General features: G+C 35.9%; 4 protein-coding genes across 5 annotated transcripts; 1 reads left to right on the top strand and 3 right to left on the bottom strand.

The window, feature by feature from the left end:
• Positions 1-5154: 5154 nt before the first annotated feature.
• Positions 5155-6659, bottom strand: LOC124633882 (8-oxo-dGDP phosphatase NUDT18). The gene has a single exon (XM_047169253.1). It carries the CDS (start codon positions 6450-6452, stop codon positions 5451-5453), a length of 1002 nt encoding a protein of 333 aa, XP_047025209.1. The 5' UTR covers positions 6453-6659; the 3' UTR covers positions 5155-5450.
• Positions 6660-8548: 1889 nt separating this feature from the next.
• Positions 8549-10440, top strand: LOC124634026 (ATP synthase subunit O, mitochondrial). The gene is made up of 4 exons (XM_047169426.1): positions 8549-8709; positions 8784-9038; positions 9671-9862; positions 10216-10440. Exons 1-4 carry the CDS (start codon positions 8683-8685, stop codon positions 10369-10371), a joined length of 630 nt encoding a protein of 209 aa, XP_047025382.1. The 5' UTR covers positions 8549-8682; the 3' UTR covers positions 10372-10440.
• A 500-nt stretch (positions 10441-10940) lies between these two features.
• On the bottom strand, positions 10941-11766 carry LOC124633746 (c-Myc-binding protein). Its single transcript, XM_047169067.1, has 2 exons — positions 11585-11766; positions 10941-11413 (listed from the first exon to the last, which is right to left on the bottom strand). Exons 1-2 carry the CDS (start codon positions 11597-11599, stop codon positions 11165-11167), a joined length of 264 nt encoding a protein of 87 aa, XP_047025023.1. The 5' UTR covers positions 11600-11766; the 3' UTR covers positions 10941-11164.
• A 746-nt stretch (positions 11767-12512) lies between these two features.
• On the bottom strand, positions 12513-16377 carry LOC124633745 (T-complex protein 1 subunit theta). Of its 2 annotated transcripts, XR_006984779.1 has the most exons (7): positions 16188-16377; positions 15275-15832; positions 14805-15179; positions 14495-14721; positions 14216-14411; positions 13597-14097; positions 12513-12553 (listed from the first exon to the last, which is right to left on the bottom strand). XR_006984779.1 is itself a non-coding variant. In XM_047169066.1 (6 exons), exons 1-6 carry the CDS (start codon positions 16245-16247, stop codon positions 13876-13878), a joined length of 1638 nt encoding a protein of 545 aa, XP_047025022.1. In that variant the 5' UTR covers positions 16248-16377; the 3' UTR covers positions 12513-13875. The 2 variants fall into 2 exon arrangements, 1 of the variants encoding a protein (XP_047025022.1); XM_047169066.1 differs by having other exon boundaries at positions 12513-14097.
• Positions 16378-16657: the final 280 nt, after the last annotated feature.

Genomic DNA, 16657 nt, shown 5'->3' with positions numbered 1-16657 from the left:
TATACTTGTAAAGCACTAAATATAAAGATTTAAACTCATTTTTGCGAAGAATCCATGGGGTTATTTTGCTATAAATATTTTTCTCCGACCATAAATAAACTAATATTCTGCAAAAAGTAGTGCTGTTATGGCAGTGTAGGTTTTGTTATTGAACACCTTTAACTAGTTTTAATTCCAGGTTTAATGTATACATAAAAAATAAAACAGCTGCTAACAGTTAAAATTATTTTTGTTAACATTTCAGTCAATATCTATACATCTATACATATAATAAATCTGTAAAAAAACTGTGTCTGTACATTGAATATATTAAAAAAATAGTAATTGGGTGGGGTTTAGAAACAGTAATGGAGCACAAATCCAAAAAAAAAATTCTGTCTGTTTGTCTGTATGTCTGTATGTCTGTTTGTTTGTACACGCTAATCTTCGGAACTACTGGACGGATTTCAATGATTTTTTCTTTGTTGTATCAGTATTAAGCCTGGTCAACATATAGGCTATAATTTATCTTCGAAACTTGAAGACCTGATGCAGAACACCAACAGACCAACAAAACTATAAGAGATACAAATATGGTGCCATGGCAAAAATTGTTTCATATGATGAGCATTTTCAGCTATAATAAATTTTAAGATCTGGAACACCTGATGTGGAATCCCAAGAGCCCAGCTTCTCTGTACCATATACAGGTATGACGTTTTAGCAAAAGTTGTTCAATTTAATAAGCACTTTCTATTGACTTATACAAATTGAAGATCTAAAACACCTGATGTGGAACTCCAGGGGCCCAGCTAGACTATAGCATATAGAGGTGTGACGTTTTAGCAAAAGTTGTTCAATCTGATAAGCACTCTCTGTTGACTTATAAAAATTGAAGATGTAGAACACCTGATGCGGAACGCCAGGAGCCCAGCTAGACTATAGCATATAAAGATATGACGTTTTAGCAAAAGTGGTTCAACCTGATAAGCACTCTCTATTGACGTATATACATCGAAGATCTGGAACACCTGATGTGGAACTTCAAGAGCAATACTACACTTGAAATGTATAGAAATGAATGTTATGAAATAGGTAGTATGTTGAATCAAAAAAAGTAATTAGTCCGTCTTTTACATAATCCTAAAATAATGGTGAGGATACCTCGGCGGATTTTAAACGCAGATTACGCGCTCCCTGTGGGTCACTTACCACGAGGCACCTATCCTCCGAGCAGGGCTACTAACCCTGCTCTAGCGACTCCACTCTGGACGGCCAAGCCAAACCAGAGGCGTGAGACCTACCCCCGTCATGGTTCACTCCGACCGGCCGGAGATGGGGGACAGTATACCCTGGAGAACTCAGTATATATAGCCCACCGGGGTCGCTACTCCCCGTCATCAGCCTCAGATGTCCTGCGGTGCTTATATCTCATTATTATTGTCGTTATTATCTCAAGAGCCTTTGTCCCAATTATGTTAGAGTCGACTTCCAGTCACGATGTAACTGAGTACCAGTGTTTTACAAGGATCAACTGCATATCTGAGCTCCACAACCCAGTTACCCGCTCAACCCAATACCCCTTGGTAAAACTGGTCAGACTTACTGGCATCTGACTACCCATAACGACTGCCAAGAATGTTCAATGACAGCCGGAACCTACAGTTTAACATCCCCTCCAAATAACGATCATTGGTATCCAAAATATACGTAGAAAGTACATACGAACTTAGAAAAGTTGCATTGGCAGGTACTTGCCAGACCAGGAATCAAAGACATATGCTCATACTTGAGAGATTGGTTCTCTACCCACTAAACCACCACGACTTCCACTAAGTCATCACGACTTTGTCATCTCAGTAACATTTAATGTTTTTTTTAACGTATTAATACGTGTAATATTTTTGCCACACACAACTTAAATGCGGACTAATTAGAATCACTACTTTTATCCCTATGGTCACGTCTTTTGCGGTTCAGTTCTCAGCGTTTTGTTTAGTCTGCTGTGCTTTTGCCGTTGAAGTACAAAAATTAAATATACGGAACGTTTCTAATGGCTATGCGTATTCCGTTGTTTTCAAGTCAACGGGCCCTTAAAATACAATATCAGACGGTTCAGATCTTTGATTTTGCTCACCCCGTAGTCGCTGGCATAAGGGACTTTATCCGCGTACGAAGTCGCGGGCAGAAGCTAGTCAATAATAATGTCGTCTAAATATCCTGCCGGTGGATTAAATTGTGAGTGCCTGCCTAACCCTAGACACCATATTATTGAAATGATATGAGCACAACTTCCTACTGAGCGTCTACCTGTTAGACACGAGCAGTAATACTGAGCGATGGCATCTCGACCCATTTCGTTTAAAAGTGTGAAAAGGTGTCCCGACATTATTATTAATATAATGAACAATTTAGGTGCATATCTTTTTTTGCCATGGAATTGAAGGTAGTGCCCAAAGTAACAATTTTAGTACAAACAAAAACCTTCACAACGGCATATGCTATAACTCTGTTGGACAATGACCCCAATTTGACTCATGGTCCTTTTTAAGCTTTATGCTAGAGACCATCATTTAGTTGTTCCATGCGTCTTAGAAAAAGCGCACAATTAGAAGTTAGTTTTGTGCGTATTGTGAATAAAATTATACAAGCCTGTCAGTATATTTAAATGACCAGGATTCTAGTCCAGCTGGATTGTAAGAAATACACGGACCTATAGATCGTGTTAACTTGCTAATTCATCTTTGTATGTGTTGCTGTAGCCCGCATAATTGATAACGGAGTTAATCTTACATACGAAGGAAAATGTTTTATCAGGCTAGAATTGTGCATACTATCTGAGTAGGGCTGCCATCTCTAATTTCGCCAAACCCGGACAAACATTTAAAAAACCCGGACATTTGGCGTAAATCGCATTTTTTCCCCGAACGAGTACGATTTTTTTTAACAAAATAATACTTCATTTGTAATCCATTTACTATTATCATATACTTAAATTCAATGAGGTGCTTCCTTACATGACAAGTGTCCGGGTTTTCCCCGGACACTTCTTGAAACCCCGCCCGGACGGTCCCCGGACGGCCTCAAAACGAGGACAAATCCGGGGAAACCCGGACGGATGGCAGCCCTATATCTGAGTAATCTGTGACTATTGGTAAATATTGGTTTTGTTCATCAACATTTAGCACGTCTTTGAGGCAAATCCTAAGACCAAGTGTGGTGTTAAAAGTTCGGAATAAACAATGATCATAGAATGGTTCGGACTATTACCATTGAGGGATTTTCACCATGTAAATAAACGATAACCGTACAATTGATTGGTACATCTCAAGTATTACTGGAAATTAGGATTACTTTAGAATAACATATACCTATAATCGCAATTGAAATGAAAACTTTTAAGCAGGTTATTGTCACCATATATCTTATCAAACAAATGAGGCGCAGTTAAGTAGTTTTCACATATGTATATGTAAATAGACAAAATGTTAGTGAACTTTGTTCAAACAAAATGCTGATGGCTATATAATAAATATGTAGAATGAATTTTGTACTAAGAAGTGTTTACTTCTCCTGTGGCCGTCTTTTAGTACTTTTATCCGTGGTTTATTCATTGTTCCTTAAAATAATAGATAAACTGTGGACAAAGTACTCAAAAACCAGCCATTAGTATAGTTAATTTGTGCTAGGTTTTATTTATGACGGCGGGTGCATGCAAGCTAAATTGGCAGATTTAAACTGTACCTAGTATTTGCATACCTAATTACTATGTTATTTAATGCATTTCCAGATTTTAGACTTATTAAATATAATTAGGTTACATTATTCGATTTTTCTAGTCAATGCAATGTTTTTTTTGTATCGCTTTAATAAATCATCAAATACACTAAATGTTTTATTGATTGATACCTTTATATTAAGTAATAAGCAGTTTTATGTAATAAAAATTTATTATAATTTTAGTAATAAACAAAAGAAGCAAGATTATTAAAATAACAAAGTATAATAACATGTAATAAAAAGGAGTACAAAAAATATATTAATGGCTACATAAAGTAGTTATAAGTTAAATTAAAGCCCTCTAAATATTTATTTAACACCTTTGTTACAATTATGTTGGGTACAACTTCTATTTGGTCAACATGTTACAGAAGGATTTCATTTTATTTTTTTATAAAACAGAATTTACAATATTTACAGTTTGGTATGATACAGCACTTCAGTTGATGCTTTTAATATTCCTATATTCCTATTGTGAAAATGGAATAGAACATTATTTTTAATCTGATCATAATTATAAATTGTTTCTAATTAAAATTAAAACTATTTCCTGTACATTTTTAATAATACTTTTAGTTCAGCCTGTTAATTCTAATAGATAATCTTTTGGGTTGTTTATTCTCTTTTACAAAATTGAGACTTTCATTCCATCAAAGTTAAGTTTATTATATGTTTTTCCAATGAATTCTCCAAACAGATCTTTTACCCAATTGCAGGTACTTTACAAAAAGTTAATAACTTTCATATACATGTGATAATAATACTATGTTAATTAAACCATGGAATGTCACCACTGTTAGATAATTACAGAAAAATACTGAGTAGTACAATACACAACAATTACAAAATAATACAACTTATGCATAACTTCCCATGACTTCATTGATTTGTGATTTCAAGTTATTCTTTTACTTTAATCCCTAAGGGACTTTCGAAACTTTTCAAACATGAGTGAGATAATTATAATATACTAGTCTATTTGAAATATTACAATAACAGATCTATAACAAAAGTTACATTAAAATGTTTTCTTCGAATATGAAGTTCATGGGGAACTTACAAATCTAACTGATACCAGATCTAGCAACCTACAATTTACTTAAGTATAAGTAATATTATGTATTTAAGCCCTATGGACGGATAATCTTCTATCAACTGGTTCAATAATGGCAAATAACAAACCCGGCGAACTCCGTTCCGCCACCAGATGGCTTCGTTTTATGTAACATATTGTTTGGTGATATTTTTTTTTGTTTTTCCTGAATTTTCTTTGCTATAAACCTCACGGAGCCCGAGACCTTTCCAACGAATGCAAAACCGTGGAAATCGGTTCGTGCGTTCTGGAGTTATAGCGTCAGGGAGGAAAACCGGACTTATTTTTATATAGTAGATTATGTATTTAAGCCCTATGGACGGATAATCTTCTATCAACTGGTTCAATAATGAGTATTCAACAAATAGTACATTAAAGTAGATGTCATGATTAATTTTCTTAGCTATAGCTTACAGATAGAAAGTAATAATTTCATTTATATTTTCATAATCATTCAATTTTCTATTGCTTAAAACAATCTTCACTTTGAGGGTAATTTTTTTACTTTTAAATTACCAGTTTTTATAGAAATGCATTAGCAGTTAAAGCTAAAGAAGGTAATCTATCTGCAAGCATCATAACAAGGCTAGTTCAAAGACTAACGTACAACATGTAATTCAATCAAAGAATCTTTTGCAGTTATGTTTGTAAGCAACCTTTTTTCATCTTCACGTGAAACTTCTTGCCAAACACACTTCCCAATAAGGGGGACCTCTTCCAGGGGTGGTCTAAAGGCTACAAGTAAAGTCAGACAGCAGCCATCAGCTGGTGGGCCATGTTCAATGTTCAAAAGACCCAGAGGTCTGTGTTGGCCTACATCAGCACCAAACATTTCTACCATAAACCTTCTCAATGTTGAATGAATGCTTTTCCCAGGATTTATCTCGCATGTAGGGAAATGAATTGCAGTTTTCTCACTCAATAATACATGCAATTTGTTTGTACTCCTCTTCTTTATAACTACAATCAATCTTAACAAATCCTTGATATGAGGTATGGGTGCTGGTAAAATATCTCTGTGCCATGGACTATCAGGTTTCCTGTGTTTATATGATTGCGTTTTTTCAATTAGATGCAAAATATCATTTGATCTCAATGAAATTTCTTGAACATTGGAGATCCACTTGGCTTGCAATGATTCTTTGTCAGCTCTGGCAGGTGTTTTTAATTCACCACCTATAACTTCACCAGTTAAAACAAATCTGTACCACATTCCGCCAGCAGTTTCAACTACTAAAAGAGTTGTGGGATTACAAAGAAGTCCTGTCTCCTCGAGAACCTCTCTGGTAGCAGCCTGCACGATGCTCTCGCCCTTTTCCATGCGTCCTGCTGGTAAGTACCATTTGCCAGCACAACTCTCTTTCGCCTCTTGCATCATTAAAACTTCATTAGATTCATTTATAATCACACAAGCGACGACGTAAGTGACGTTGCTGCCCAGTACCGGTTTGAAATCGGATGGAGTGGTAGGTGTAATGCCCTGAGATTCGGCGACACTATTTTGGTCAGCAATAGTAAAATCACAAATTTCGTTATCTTCTCCGTCCAGACCAAGACCATCAAGTAATTTATCAATATTAATGTCTACTTGGCGCGACATATTTACCTAATTACTTCTGATAAACTCAACTCGAAATTATATGAATGAGCTTCAAGGTTGCTTGAAATGATACGACGATTTCGTATAATTAGATGCTTAACTGACTAGCTGTTACTGTTTTTTATTTCAAAAAATACTTTGATTTAGAATTTTTAGCACATATCAAACAAGAATGACATGACACACATGCATGAATAGGTACCAAACACACCAACCAAACATGAAGGGAAGGCCAACATAACATCATTCATTCTGACATTTTTCACTCACTCATTCAACTCAATTATTATAATAAATATTATATAATTATTATATATAATATTATATATTATTATATAATATTATTATAATATTATATATATTTTATATTGGTATTTATTTATTTTCCAGCATATAATTTACATTTTTAAATATTAAATATAAAAATAAAAAACATTTAAAAATATAAAAAATAGGTTGCCACCGATATCGGGCACAGGGTCCAAGGTACCGGTGGTTAGGGTCCCAGAGACAGAAACCTCCTCACAATACGTGCCGTATCAAGGAGTACTGCCTTCTGAATCAGTCCCTTGATCCAGCCGCCCAACGAGAGCCTCCTGAGGTGTTCGTCGAGGCTCTTGGCTATTAAACCATTGGCCGTAACGACAATCGGCACAACAACAGCCGTGTCGACACTCCACATGGCGACAACCTCGTGCGCTAAGTCGAGATACTTTATTTGTTTCTCTTTCTCAGCTTTCACAAGGTTCTCGTCATGCGGAACGGCGACATCGACTATCATCGCGCGGCGCGCTGATCGATCTATCACCACAATATCAGGCTTATTGGCTACAATAGTCCTGTCAGTGATGATAGATCGATCCCAGTACAACGTGATATGGTCCTTTTCGAGAACTGGGTCGGGCGCATACTTGTAGTACGGTACCTCAAGGTCTACAAGGTTGTATTGCAGAGCAAGCTGCTGGTGGATAATCTTGGCCACTTGGTTATGTCTGTGCAAATATTCACCATTAGCCAAACGAGAACAACCAGATATAATATGTCTGATAGACTCACCCGGATGGTGACATGCCCGACATATGTCAACCGTCCCGTCTTTCACGATATATCTCCGGTAGTTATTCGTAAGGATAACTTCGTCCATAATTGCACATACAAACCCTTCGGTTTCTCCAAACAAGTCACCGAAGCGTAGCCAAGATACGGACGCATTGAAGTCTACATCGGGGCCATGAAGAGCCCCGAAGAAGCGTCCGTGTAGCTGTTTGCTCTGCCATACCTCCTTGCGATCATGGGTAGTTAGTACCACAGGTCTGCGCCAGTTCTCATTTGCCAACGATAGCGGGGTGAGTCCTTTGTCCACTGCTACCATATCACGATGCATACCCACGTCGCTTTTGAGAAGATATTCTCTGAGACTGCACACCTCACGGTTGTGGAGCGTCTTTGCATTTAAAAAGCCTCGGCCTCCACATTTCCGTGGGATGTACAGTCTCATCACCGACGATCGTGGGTGATGCATTCGTTCTGCGGTCAGCAGTGTGCGGACTCTCCTATCCAAGGCATCCAATTCAGTTTGAGTCCATTTGAGTATGCCGAAGGAGTACATCAGGACTGGCATGACCCAACCATTATAGGCGCGAACCTTGTTGCCGCCTGATAAGGAACTTTTTAGGACCTTATTCAGGCGGCCAAAGAAACGCTCCCGTAATGACTGTTTCATGACAGCCACATTGATGCCTAACCCCTCCGCCATACCCAAGTATTTATATGTATCGTTTGCGGAGAGTGATCTCAGGTTTATGGAATCTGAGAGTTGTACTCCCTCAGATTCCACAATATATATATATATATATTATATATATATATATTTATATATATATTATTATATAATTTGAGATAGGAATAGGAACGAACAAAACATTGACTTTTATAAGGCTGCGGGTTTAATTTTGGAATCGATCAACCAATTATTTTGATCCAGTGTGTAATAAACGCTACGAAAGACTAGGCAAATAGATTATACAATACTGACTAGGCGGTATGGTCAAAAGAACTTAGCCTGCCTTATAGACAAATTAAAAAAATACAGTGTCAAATGTGTCAATGTCAAGTCACCCAGAAGGACGAGGGGATCGAATCGATCGAATCCATCATCGAAACTTGCTGCCTGGTGCCTGTCCTTCACGGCTAGAAAATTTATATAAAATAGTCACATCTTTGTGTCGCTATGTCTGTCATTAAAGGAAACATGCTGGTGATTATTTATGTTTAAGAATATTTATTTCAGGTACGTGATGTTGACGATGTTAATTACGTAATATTTTGTAGGTTCGATCCTTGAGCACATCGGCAGCAGCCGGCCAGCTTGTTAAACCACCAGTACAAGTTTTTGGTTTGGAAGGCAGATATGCGTCAGCATTATATTCTGCGGCAACCAAAGCTAAGAGTTTGGATGCAGTGGAAAAGGAGCTTACTCAGTTCCAACAGTCCATAAAGACCGATGCTAAGCTGAAAGAGTTCATTGTTAATCCTATTCTCAAGAGGTCTTTGAAATCCGAAGCTCTAAAGCATGTGGCTACTCAAGTAAGTCTAAATTATTAATACTTTCAAAATCATTGCTATTGATTTTCTACTAACCCATTCATAACATATGACTTACATCAACCTAAAAAAAGTGGCAGCACTGTGTAGAGCTTGTAAATGAGTGCATTTTGGGTCAGTGGGTCGTCTCAGGGGCAGCGTTGTCATGATGCAAGTTGAGGCAAATGGCTAAAGGCCCAGAAAGAAGAGGCCCAGATGGGATAACCTGGACCTGGACTATACATTTTTAAAGAAGAAGAATTCCTGATACTTGTGTAGGTCTATTTGATAGTTACTTGAAATAATAAATAACATAAGCATGTTTCACACAGTTGTATTGTTCAGCAGATGGTAATTGACCACTTGATTCAGAGTCAGTTTACATGAGGAATGGTCTATACGATGAAGGTTGTAAAATAATATTAACAAAATGTGTATGTTACACTCAATCATTTATTATTAGTATACTAGTAAAGTAATTATTATTATTTTGAATAAAGTATTCTAACATTATGTGGGATAGTTAATCTGTAGGTATTGTTATTAGTTGATGTAGTTGATAAGTTATAAAGTATGTAACTGGTGTAGATGCCACTGATGTGCACTGAATTAAATAAATTTTATAAAATTTTCAGGCTAAACTGTCTCCTACTACAAGCAACTTGTTGGGCTTATTGGCTGAGAATGGTCGCTTAGACAAATTGGAGTCTGTTATCAATGCCTTCAAGATCATGATGGCCGCCCACCGTGGAGAGGTGACTTGTGAGGTGGTTACTGCCAAGCCCCTGGACCAGGCCCAGAGACAGAATTTGGAAGCTGCTCTCAAGGTATTATACAACAATGACAAATAGTTGATTTCACAAAAAATAAGCATATTTTTCTTTATAAACTAAAGAGTAAATTTTTCACTAATCAGTTTCTCCTTACATATAAGTTTCCCTCAGGTAGATTGATAAACACTACTCTGCAAGATCCCATTTTTAGTTTCACATTTCTTATTTATCCCATTACAACTTGTTTCTTTAGTTTTAATTTAAATAAAGTCAGGACCTACTTGAACAGTGTACCCATTGGTATTACAACTCATATTAGAAAGTTAATACACAGTCATAAAATTCTGATACTGAAAGGAAATTACTATTACATACCAGCTCTAATAATTTTTATTGTAATATTTCAGAAATTCCTGAAGGCAAATGAAACTCTCCAGCTCACAGCCAAGGTTGATCCGTCTATAATGGGTGGTATGGTTGTTTCCATTGGCGACAAGTATGTGGATATGAGTGTTGCCAGCAAAGTGAAGAAATACACTGAAATCATCAGCACTGCTGTTTAAATAATGAAATAACAATTGAACTGTAAATCTTAGTAAAGCAATTAATATTTAAATCAGTTACTCATTAGACTAGTTTGTTTCATTTCAATCTTGTCACACTCTTCTTCAGGGAACTACAGCTGTAGCACCTATATTATGAAAGGTTTATATTGGTCACTCTATTATCAAAAATGATTTAGCTCTTCTGCCATTTCTCTTGCATCTAGAAGAAGTATTATGCACCTGTATAAATGCAACTTAGTATACTTTTTATTACTTATCTAGGATCTAGTTTGATCTTCAATGTCAGCAAGTACGAGTAGCGGTTTCATTATGGGTTACCAATTAATATAGACTAGTGAGGGACACATTATTTGTCTATACCATTCATGACTGTAAGTATAAGAGCGGTCATTATAATTTGGGTGTTAAATCGATAGGTGTTTGTTTACCTACTGAGCAGGGTAATACCAAAAAAAAATCAATCCTAGACTGTCTGGAATAAAGTAAGGACAATTCAAGTAAGACAGTATATCCTAGTTAGGCATCATGCCTGTTTGGGTTGTCTTTTTGAGTAAATAAAACATCAGTTACAATTAGAACACAAAATTTAATAGTGCTCCTCGCACTGCCAAATTAGATATACTTATAACAAAAATAATACTCTCACAGTAATCATAACACTAAGTTATATTTCTCTAGAATTAACAAGAATATTTTAATCTGAGATCATTTTCATAGAGATCTTTAAATTGAACATGTCATTATGTATGAAGGTAATCAATCAATAATAATAATAATTATGAGCAAAATTTTATCCTTCCGTTGGGGCCGCCTCTCCCCTGAGCAGAGCATTCTCAGCTTCCAGCTCGGCTATGCGCGCTCTCGCGGCCTCAAGTTCATCGTCGCCACCATCAGTTCCCAAATGTTTTCGAACATACTCTAAAGCATCTTCCGGCTTATCAGGTTCTTCGTATAAGCTAACAAGAACCTTCGTTAAGGCATCCATGACACCAGCACGCTCAAGATATCGCCTAAATTCTTCTCTTTTGGAATCGATGGGCTGTAAAAATAAAATTGATTGAAGTAAGCATTTAACAGTGACGAAACTGTAATATTTTGTGTGGTTAATAACAAAATATTACAAATTCTTAATTATGTTTGTTACAAATTCTTAACTGGTTTGTTTACGAAGATGAAATTGACGAATTACCTGCCAATTTAAAACACTTACCTTGTACGAAGACATTTTGGAATATTATTTATAATGAACTTAATACGTGATGAGTATTAATATAATACTTTTCCTGTCAATATTTAAGAGCAGAAAAAAGCAAAGCAATATCAAGAGAACCGTACAATATTATAATAATTGATCTGACATTTCAGTCGGTCAGAAATGACAATTGACAACCGTAATTTTCTACTTGACATTTGTTTTGTTGAAGGTTTTTAGGAGTGCGACCTCCTTCCTTCCTTTGCAAAAACAACTAATAAATAATTAATTGAATTAAAAAATATTTTCTGATAGCATTTAGTACTTGGATATCGAAATTTTAAATATGATTTTATTTCCTTATGTAAATAAACACGAATCTTATATAAAGAACCTAAAAAATAATCTCCAAGCTTTTCACCGATTTCTCTCAAATGGTTTTTATTCATTTCTGTAAAATTTACTATTCTAAGGCTGTCAATGGGCGGTGTAGCAGCCTTCGGCTTCTAATCTGCCTTCTTGTTGTAGTGCGAAATATAAAACAGCCTCCACACTACCAAGGTCCCCAAGATACAGGCACAGCCTAGTTTGGGGACCACAGAACTGATAAAAATTACTCTCTTAATATAGTTACAGTTTACCTTTATTGTAATCTACCTCATAACATTAAGAAGTGATTTGCGAATGTAACTGTTGGTTTAATTTAAACCTACTCGCGAAATTGGCGTGTCCGGCAAGACTGCTAGCCAGAGTAGGTATATTTCAGACATACTGTGAAAACGGAAGCAAAAAAAGGAAAAACAAACTTTTCTGGGTGGGTTTTATAAAAAAAAAAACTTCATTCAAATGGTTTATCCGTTTCAGAGAAACTGTGCCATAGAGAGACAAATACAAACCCAGTGGTCAATGAGACTTGAATGTGGAAGAGTGTAGTTAAACTACGAACTGTGTTAATTTTTTTATTCTGTAATTATTTATTTGTGATAACCACTCTAACGTCCGTGGATAGTACAGTATCCAAGAAAAAAGTAGCGTCATACGCCCATGGATACTATAGTATCCAAAGCGATGAGTTGTGTTTAACTCCATCTATTTTAAAATACGGTATTATTTGTTGAGTTTTGACAGATTTTCTATATAGCTGATAAAATAGTTCGACGAAAAAATAAGAGATGGTAGTGTAACAAGCTTTTGACAAAAAAAAAAAAATTAAGTTCAGTTGACGCGTTTGACGTTCGTTTCGTTAAGTGTTTTTATAAGTGTCAACTATTATGTCGTTTTGTTTTATTTATTTTACAAGTGTTATACATCAAAATAAACTAGAAGATTTGGGCTTTACGATGATGTTTAAATATCACAGTTTTAGCTGATAAATCTAGTCTAATTTTAACTTCAAACGATTGTTGTTTCGAAAAAAGTCCGGTCAAGGTCATAGGCCAATCTTAGTTTTGTTTATACATATTTTACAAATTTTGCATTAAAATATTATATTTAATATCGTAATAAGCAAAATAATACATTTTTCAAACAGAAATATACTAAATTCATTGAAAATTTCGTAATAGCCTTCTCGAGCGCGGGAGACATCGCGGTAAAATTACGAAGAGTAGTGTTTTGTTTCGATTTAATTAAAATACTTAGAGTTAACCGAATATAATCAAATATACATCAGAAGAAAGGGTAATAAGCCTAGTTTGTTTTGAAAATATTTTATTGATAAAATATGCAACAGTTGTCCCTTATATTTTAAAATGGTAGAAATAAATGTGTTTTTTTCTCCTTAAAATCATGTTTAACCCGGATTTTAGTATCAAAGATTATAACTAACGATTTTAAAATATCATTACCTTTGATCTGTATTCTTTAACCATTTTTTTCGTATTTTTTTCTTTATTTTAGCCATTACGGTTCAGTAGCTGTATAGGTTTTTTGTTACGACGAAGTTGCGAGTCGCGCGTGGTTCGGGTGCCGCGCGCGGCTGGACGTTAGAGAGAGAAACGGTCGCGCGGCCCGGACATTAGAGTGGATAAAAGATAGATAACATTTTGTAGCAATTTTACTGTCGTAAAGGCAATCTTATTTATTTCTTTACTACACAATGTGGTTTTTAAAAAATTTAATTACTACACAGAGTTTTGCGAACAAAACTTGATAACAAACAAATAAATATGCAATAGAACCGAATTGTTGCCTTTTTTGTAGGTTATACAAAGCAAATTATATTATATTTCAAATTAAATGCAAGGTGACATTATGTTATTTTAAAAACTTAACTAAAATACTTTGCGACTTTAATAGTAAATGTAATTTTAAGATTCGTCATCACTTCCCGCCGGTGCTTTAGGTTTGGGCCCGCCTGCTCTCTTTGCCATAATAATTTGGTCCACCTTGAGAATTGTTGCAGCTGCGCCAACGGCGTATTTGAGGCCCCAGTACTTTAAGACATATAAATCCAATATGTTTTTCTCTTTAGCGTCACATACACCATTGTTTTCGGATTCAATGTCGTAACCTGCATTTTTGTTGCCCTCCTGAGAAAAAGACAAAGTTGATTAGGTATCTGATGATTTTGGGTATATGTACTGGCAACTGAAAAATTTTAAGGAGCCTTAATATTAACCGAATCATTAAAAAAAAGGTTTTATTTACCTTGTGAGCTTTGTAAATGTTGTTGACAACTTCTGTGGCATTGGCACCAGAATTGTCAGCTAAGGCACGTGGGATGCTTTCCAAAGCAACGGCAAACTTCCTTACAGCATATTGTTCTAAGCCTGGCAGTGTGTCTGCATACTGAAGGAGTTGCTGAGCCAATTCAATTTCTGTTGCACCAGCACCAGGCAAAAATCTGAAACAATTGATATTTAAGTTTTCCTCCTACACTTTAATTAGAAAGCTTTCTTGCTTTCCTTCTAAGTAATTAATACTTACTTTCCATCCCTGGCAATTCCCTTGAAGGTATTCACACCATCATCAATGGCTCTTTCAATGTCATCCATGTAATTGTCTGTAGAGCCTCGGATGACAACTGTGGAGATGCGTGACTCAGTGCTGTCCATGCGGAAGCAAACAACACGTGTGTCTCCCAGCTCCTCCACACCAACGGAGTCACAGTATCCAAGCTCTTCAGCAGTCGGTGTTGTAAGTCTTGGCAGCACCTAAAAATATAGTTTTTTTAGTTTATTGTATTTAATTGAAAGCCACATTGAATCATGATATATTTTAAAGATCATTTACTTACAGTAGCATTTACAGTCCTGGCAAGGCGTCGGATGTCGAATTTAGAGTTGAGACGAACGGCCATTATGCCATACTTGTTCAAGAAATGCAAAGCCATGTCACCAAACTTAGCACCAGCAACTACTACTTTGACTCCAGAATCTGCAATCTCTTTAATTTGTTTCTCCAGTTGAGACTCTTCTCCCCTACTGAAGTTAAGAAGTTCATCAGCTGATTTGATCAAAACGGTTCCTTTTGTTTCAGTCTGAGTGATATCCACCGGGCATGAGTACACAGCAACTTTAGCTTTTGTTGCAGAAGGAACATCTCCTTCAACCTCTCGCTTGAACACCATTCCAGAGAGAACTTCAGACTGTAGAAGACCTGATCCTAGGATCTAAAATGAGAATTAAGATTGTTTTATTATAAATTGAAATACATTCTTTCTTTGAATTTAAATATAAAAATAAATACTGTAGTTTTGAGGCATACCTTGCATATTCTCACATTATCAACATTGAATGTGGTTTTTTCAGGAAGAATAGCAACACAAGCCTTGGCCACCAGTTCAGCAATAAAATCTTCATATCCATACTGCTTAGACATAATTGAGGGAGTTATTCCCTTCACAACAGCTTGAACATTTTTGCAATCTTTAATTTCTTCACAAACTAGTCCTGGCAGGATTTCTAAACATTTCTCTAGGGCTTTCTCATAGCCATCGGCAATTTCAGTGGGTGTTACACCCAGGCGCAGTAATTCCTCAGCTGCTTCCAATAAAGCACCAGAGAAGACAATCACGAAGTTGGTGCCATCTCCCACTTCAGAATCTTGCATCTGACTGGCCAGTACCATCAATTTAGCAGCAGGATGTTCAACATCAAGCTCTCTGATAATGGTACCAGCATCACTCGTAACAAACTGTTTATCAATGTGGTTGATAATCATTTTGTTCATTCCATTGGGTCCATATGCTGAACGCACACTTTGGGCAAATTGTTTACATGCGTTAATGTTACGGTAAACTGCTTCCTCTAGACCAGAGAACATCTAGGAACAAAACAATAGTAATCTTATAAGTACAAAAATCTTTGGAGAGAATAGTGAATACTTTCTTTGGGACTAGGGTGTTCATTAGTAGCACATTTATAATTCTAGGTTTGCCTTTAGTAGATAACATCCAAGTTCGAAAAGTAAAACCTTTTTTTTAAGATCACTGCTATAAAGATAATTATGTGACAAATCTCCATTTTTTATTATATCAAAGCTTATTTTTCACGATACGCATTAAGTTTTTCATGAAATTGGGAACTAATAGTCTATATTTAAGAAAATATCAGATAATTTTAAAACATGAGTTGTCCGGAGTGGGCGCTATGATTTTTGGTTATGTGTTGAGACTTACCCGTGCTCCTTCCTTTAACATTTGGGGTACACCCGGCGCTTTCGGTACGTGTAAAGCCATTTTTTCTTGGAAATTGAAGCACTTTCAACTCAAACAAATTATCTTGATTTCCTCGTGATCTGGAAAAAAGCGATAGAAATCACGGTTCCAATGGCATGAACAATGAATGAATCATGAATGAAAATGAACGATGGATGGAAATGGACAGACAAAGCCGGGCCGGCAGTGTTGTAACAAATAAAAATATTTTTTTTTGTTGGTAAGACTTGGTAAGGTTAAAAAAAAAATATTGCACCGAGTGCTTTAAAAGTTTAAAAGTAGCTTGGTTCAAGAGTCAGATTTCTAGACAAATAGAAAGAAAGAAAATACATGTTTATTCACGCATGTGACACATGGACAAATGGATTTCGAAATCTTTTGGGATATTCGTATAATGATCTGACTGACTTCTTTTTTCCTGTTATTCAGTT

The sequence above is a fragment of the Helicoverpa zea genome, chromosome 10, assembly GCF_022581195.2.
Source record: "Helicoverpa zea isolate HzStark_Cry1AcR chromosome 10, ilHelZeax1.1, whole genome shotgun sequence".
NCBI classification, from domain to species: domain Eukaryota; kingdom Metazoa; phylum Arthropoda; class Insecta; order Lepidoptera; family Noctuidae; genus Helicoverpa; species Helicoverpa zea.
The sequence above is the reverse complement of the archived record's forward strand: the minus strand, read 5'-3'. Positions and strand labels throughout refer to the sequence as shown.

Excerpts from the sequence above, each read along its gene's own strand:
- LOC124633882 (XM_047169253.1), bottom strand. The coding sequence starts at position 6,452 with ATGTCGCGCCAAGTAGACATTAATATTGATAAATTACTTGATGGTCTT.
- LOC124634026 (XM_047169426.1), top strand. The coding sequence starts at position 8,683 with ATGTCTGTCATTAAAGGAAACATGCTG. Across the intron at positions 8,710-8,783 it reads TCATTAAAGGAAACATGCTG|GTTCGATCCTTGAGCACATC; the intron begins GTGATTATTTAT and ends AATATTTTGTAG. Across the intron at positions 9,039-9,670 it reads TAAAGCATGTGGCTACTCAA|GCTAAACTGTCTCCTACTAC; the intron begins GTAAGTCTAAAT and ends TAAAATTTTCAG.
- LOC124633745 (XM_047169066.1), bottom strand. The coding sequence starts at position 16,247 with ATGGCTTTACACGTACCGAAAGCGCCGGGTGTACCCCAAATGTTAAAG. Across the intron at positions 15,833-16,187 it reads TGTTAAAGGAAGGAGCACGG|ATGTTCTCTGGTCTAGAGGA; the intron begins GTAAGTCTCAAC and ends TTTTGTTCCTAG. Across the intron at positions 15,180-15,274 it reads ATAATGTGAGAATATGCAAG|ATCCTAGGATCAGGTCTTCT; the intron begins GTATGCCTCAAA and ends TTCTCATTTTAG.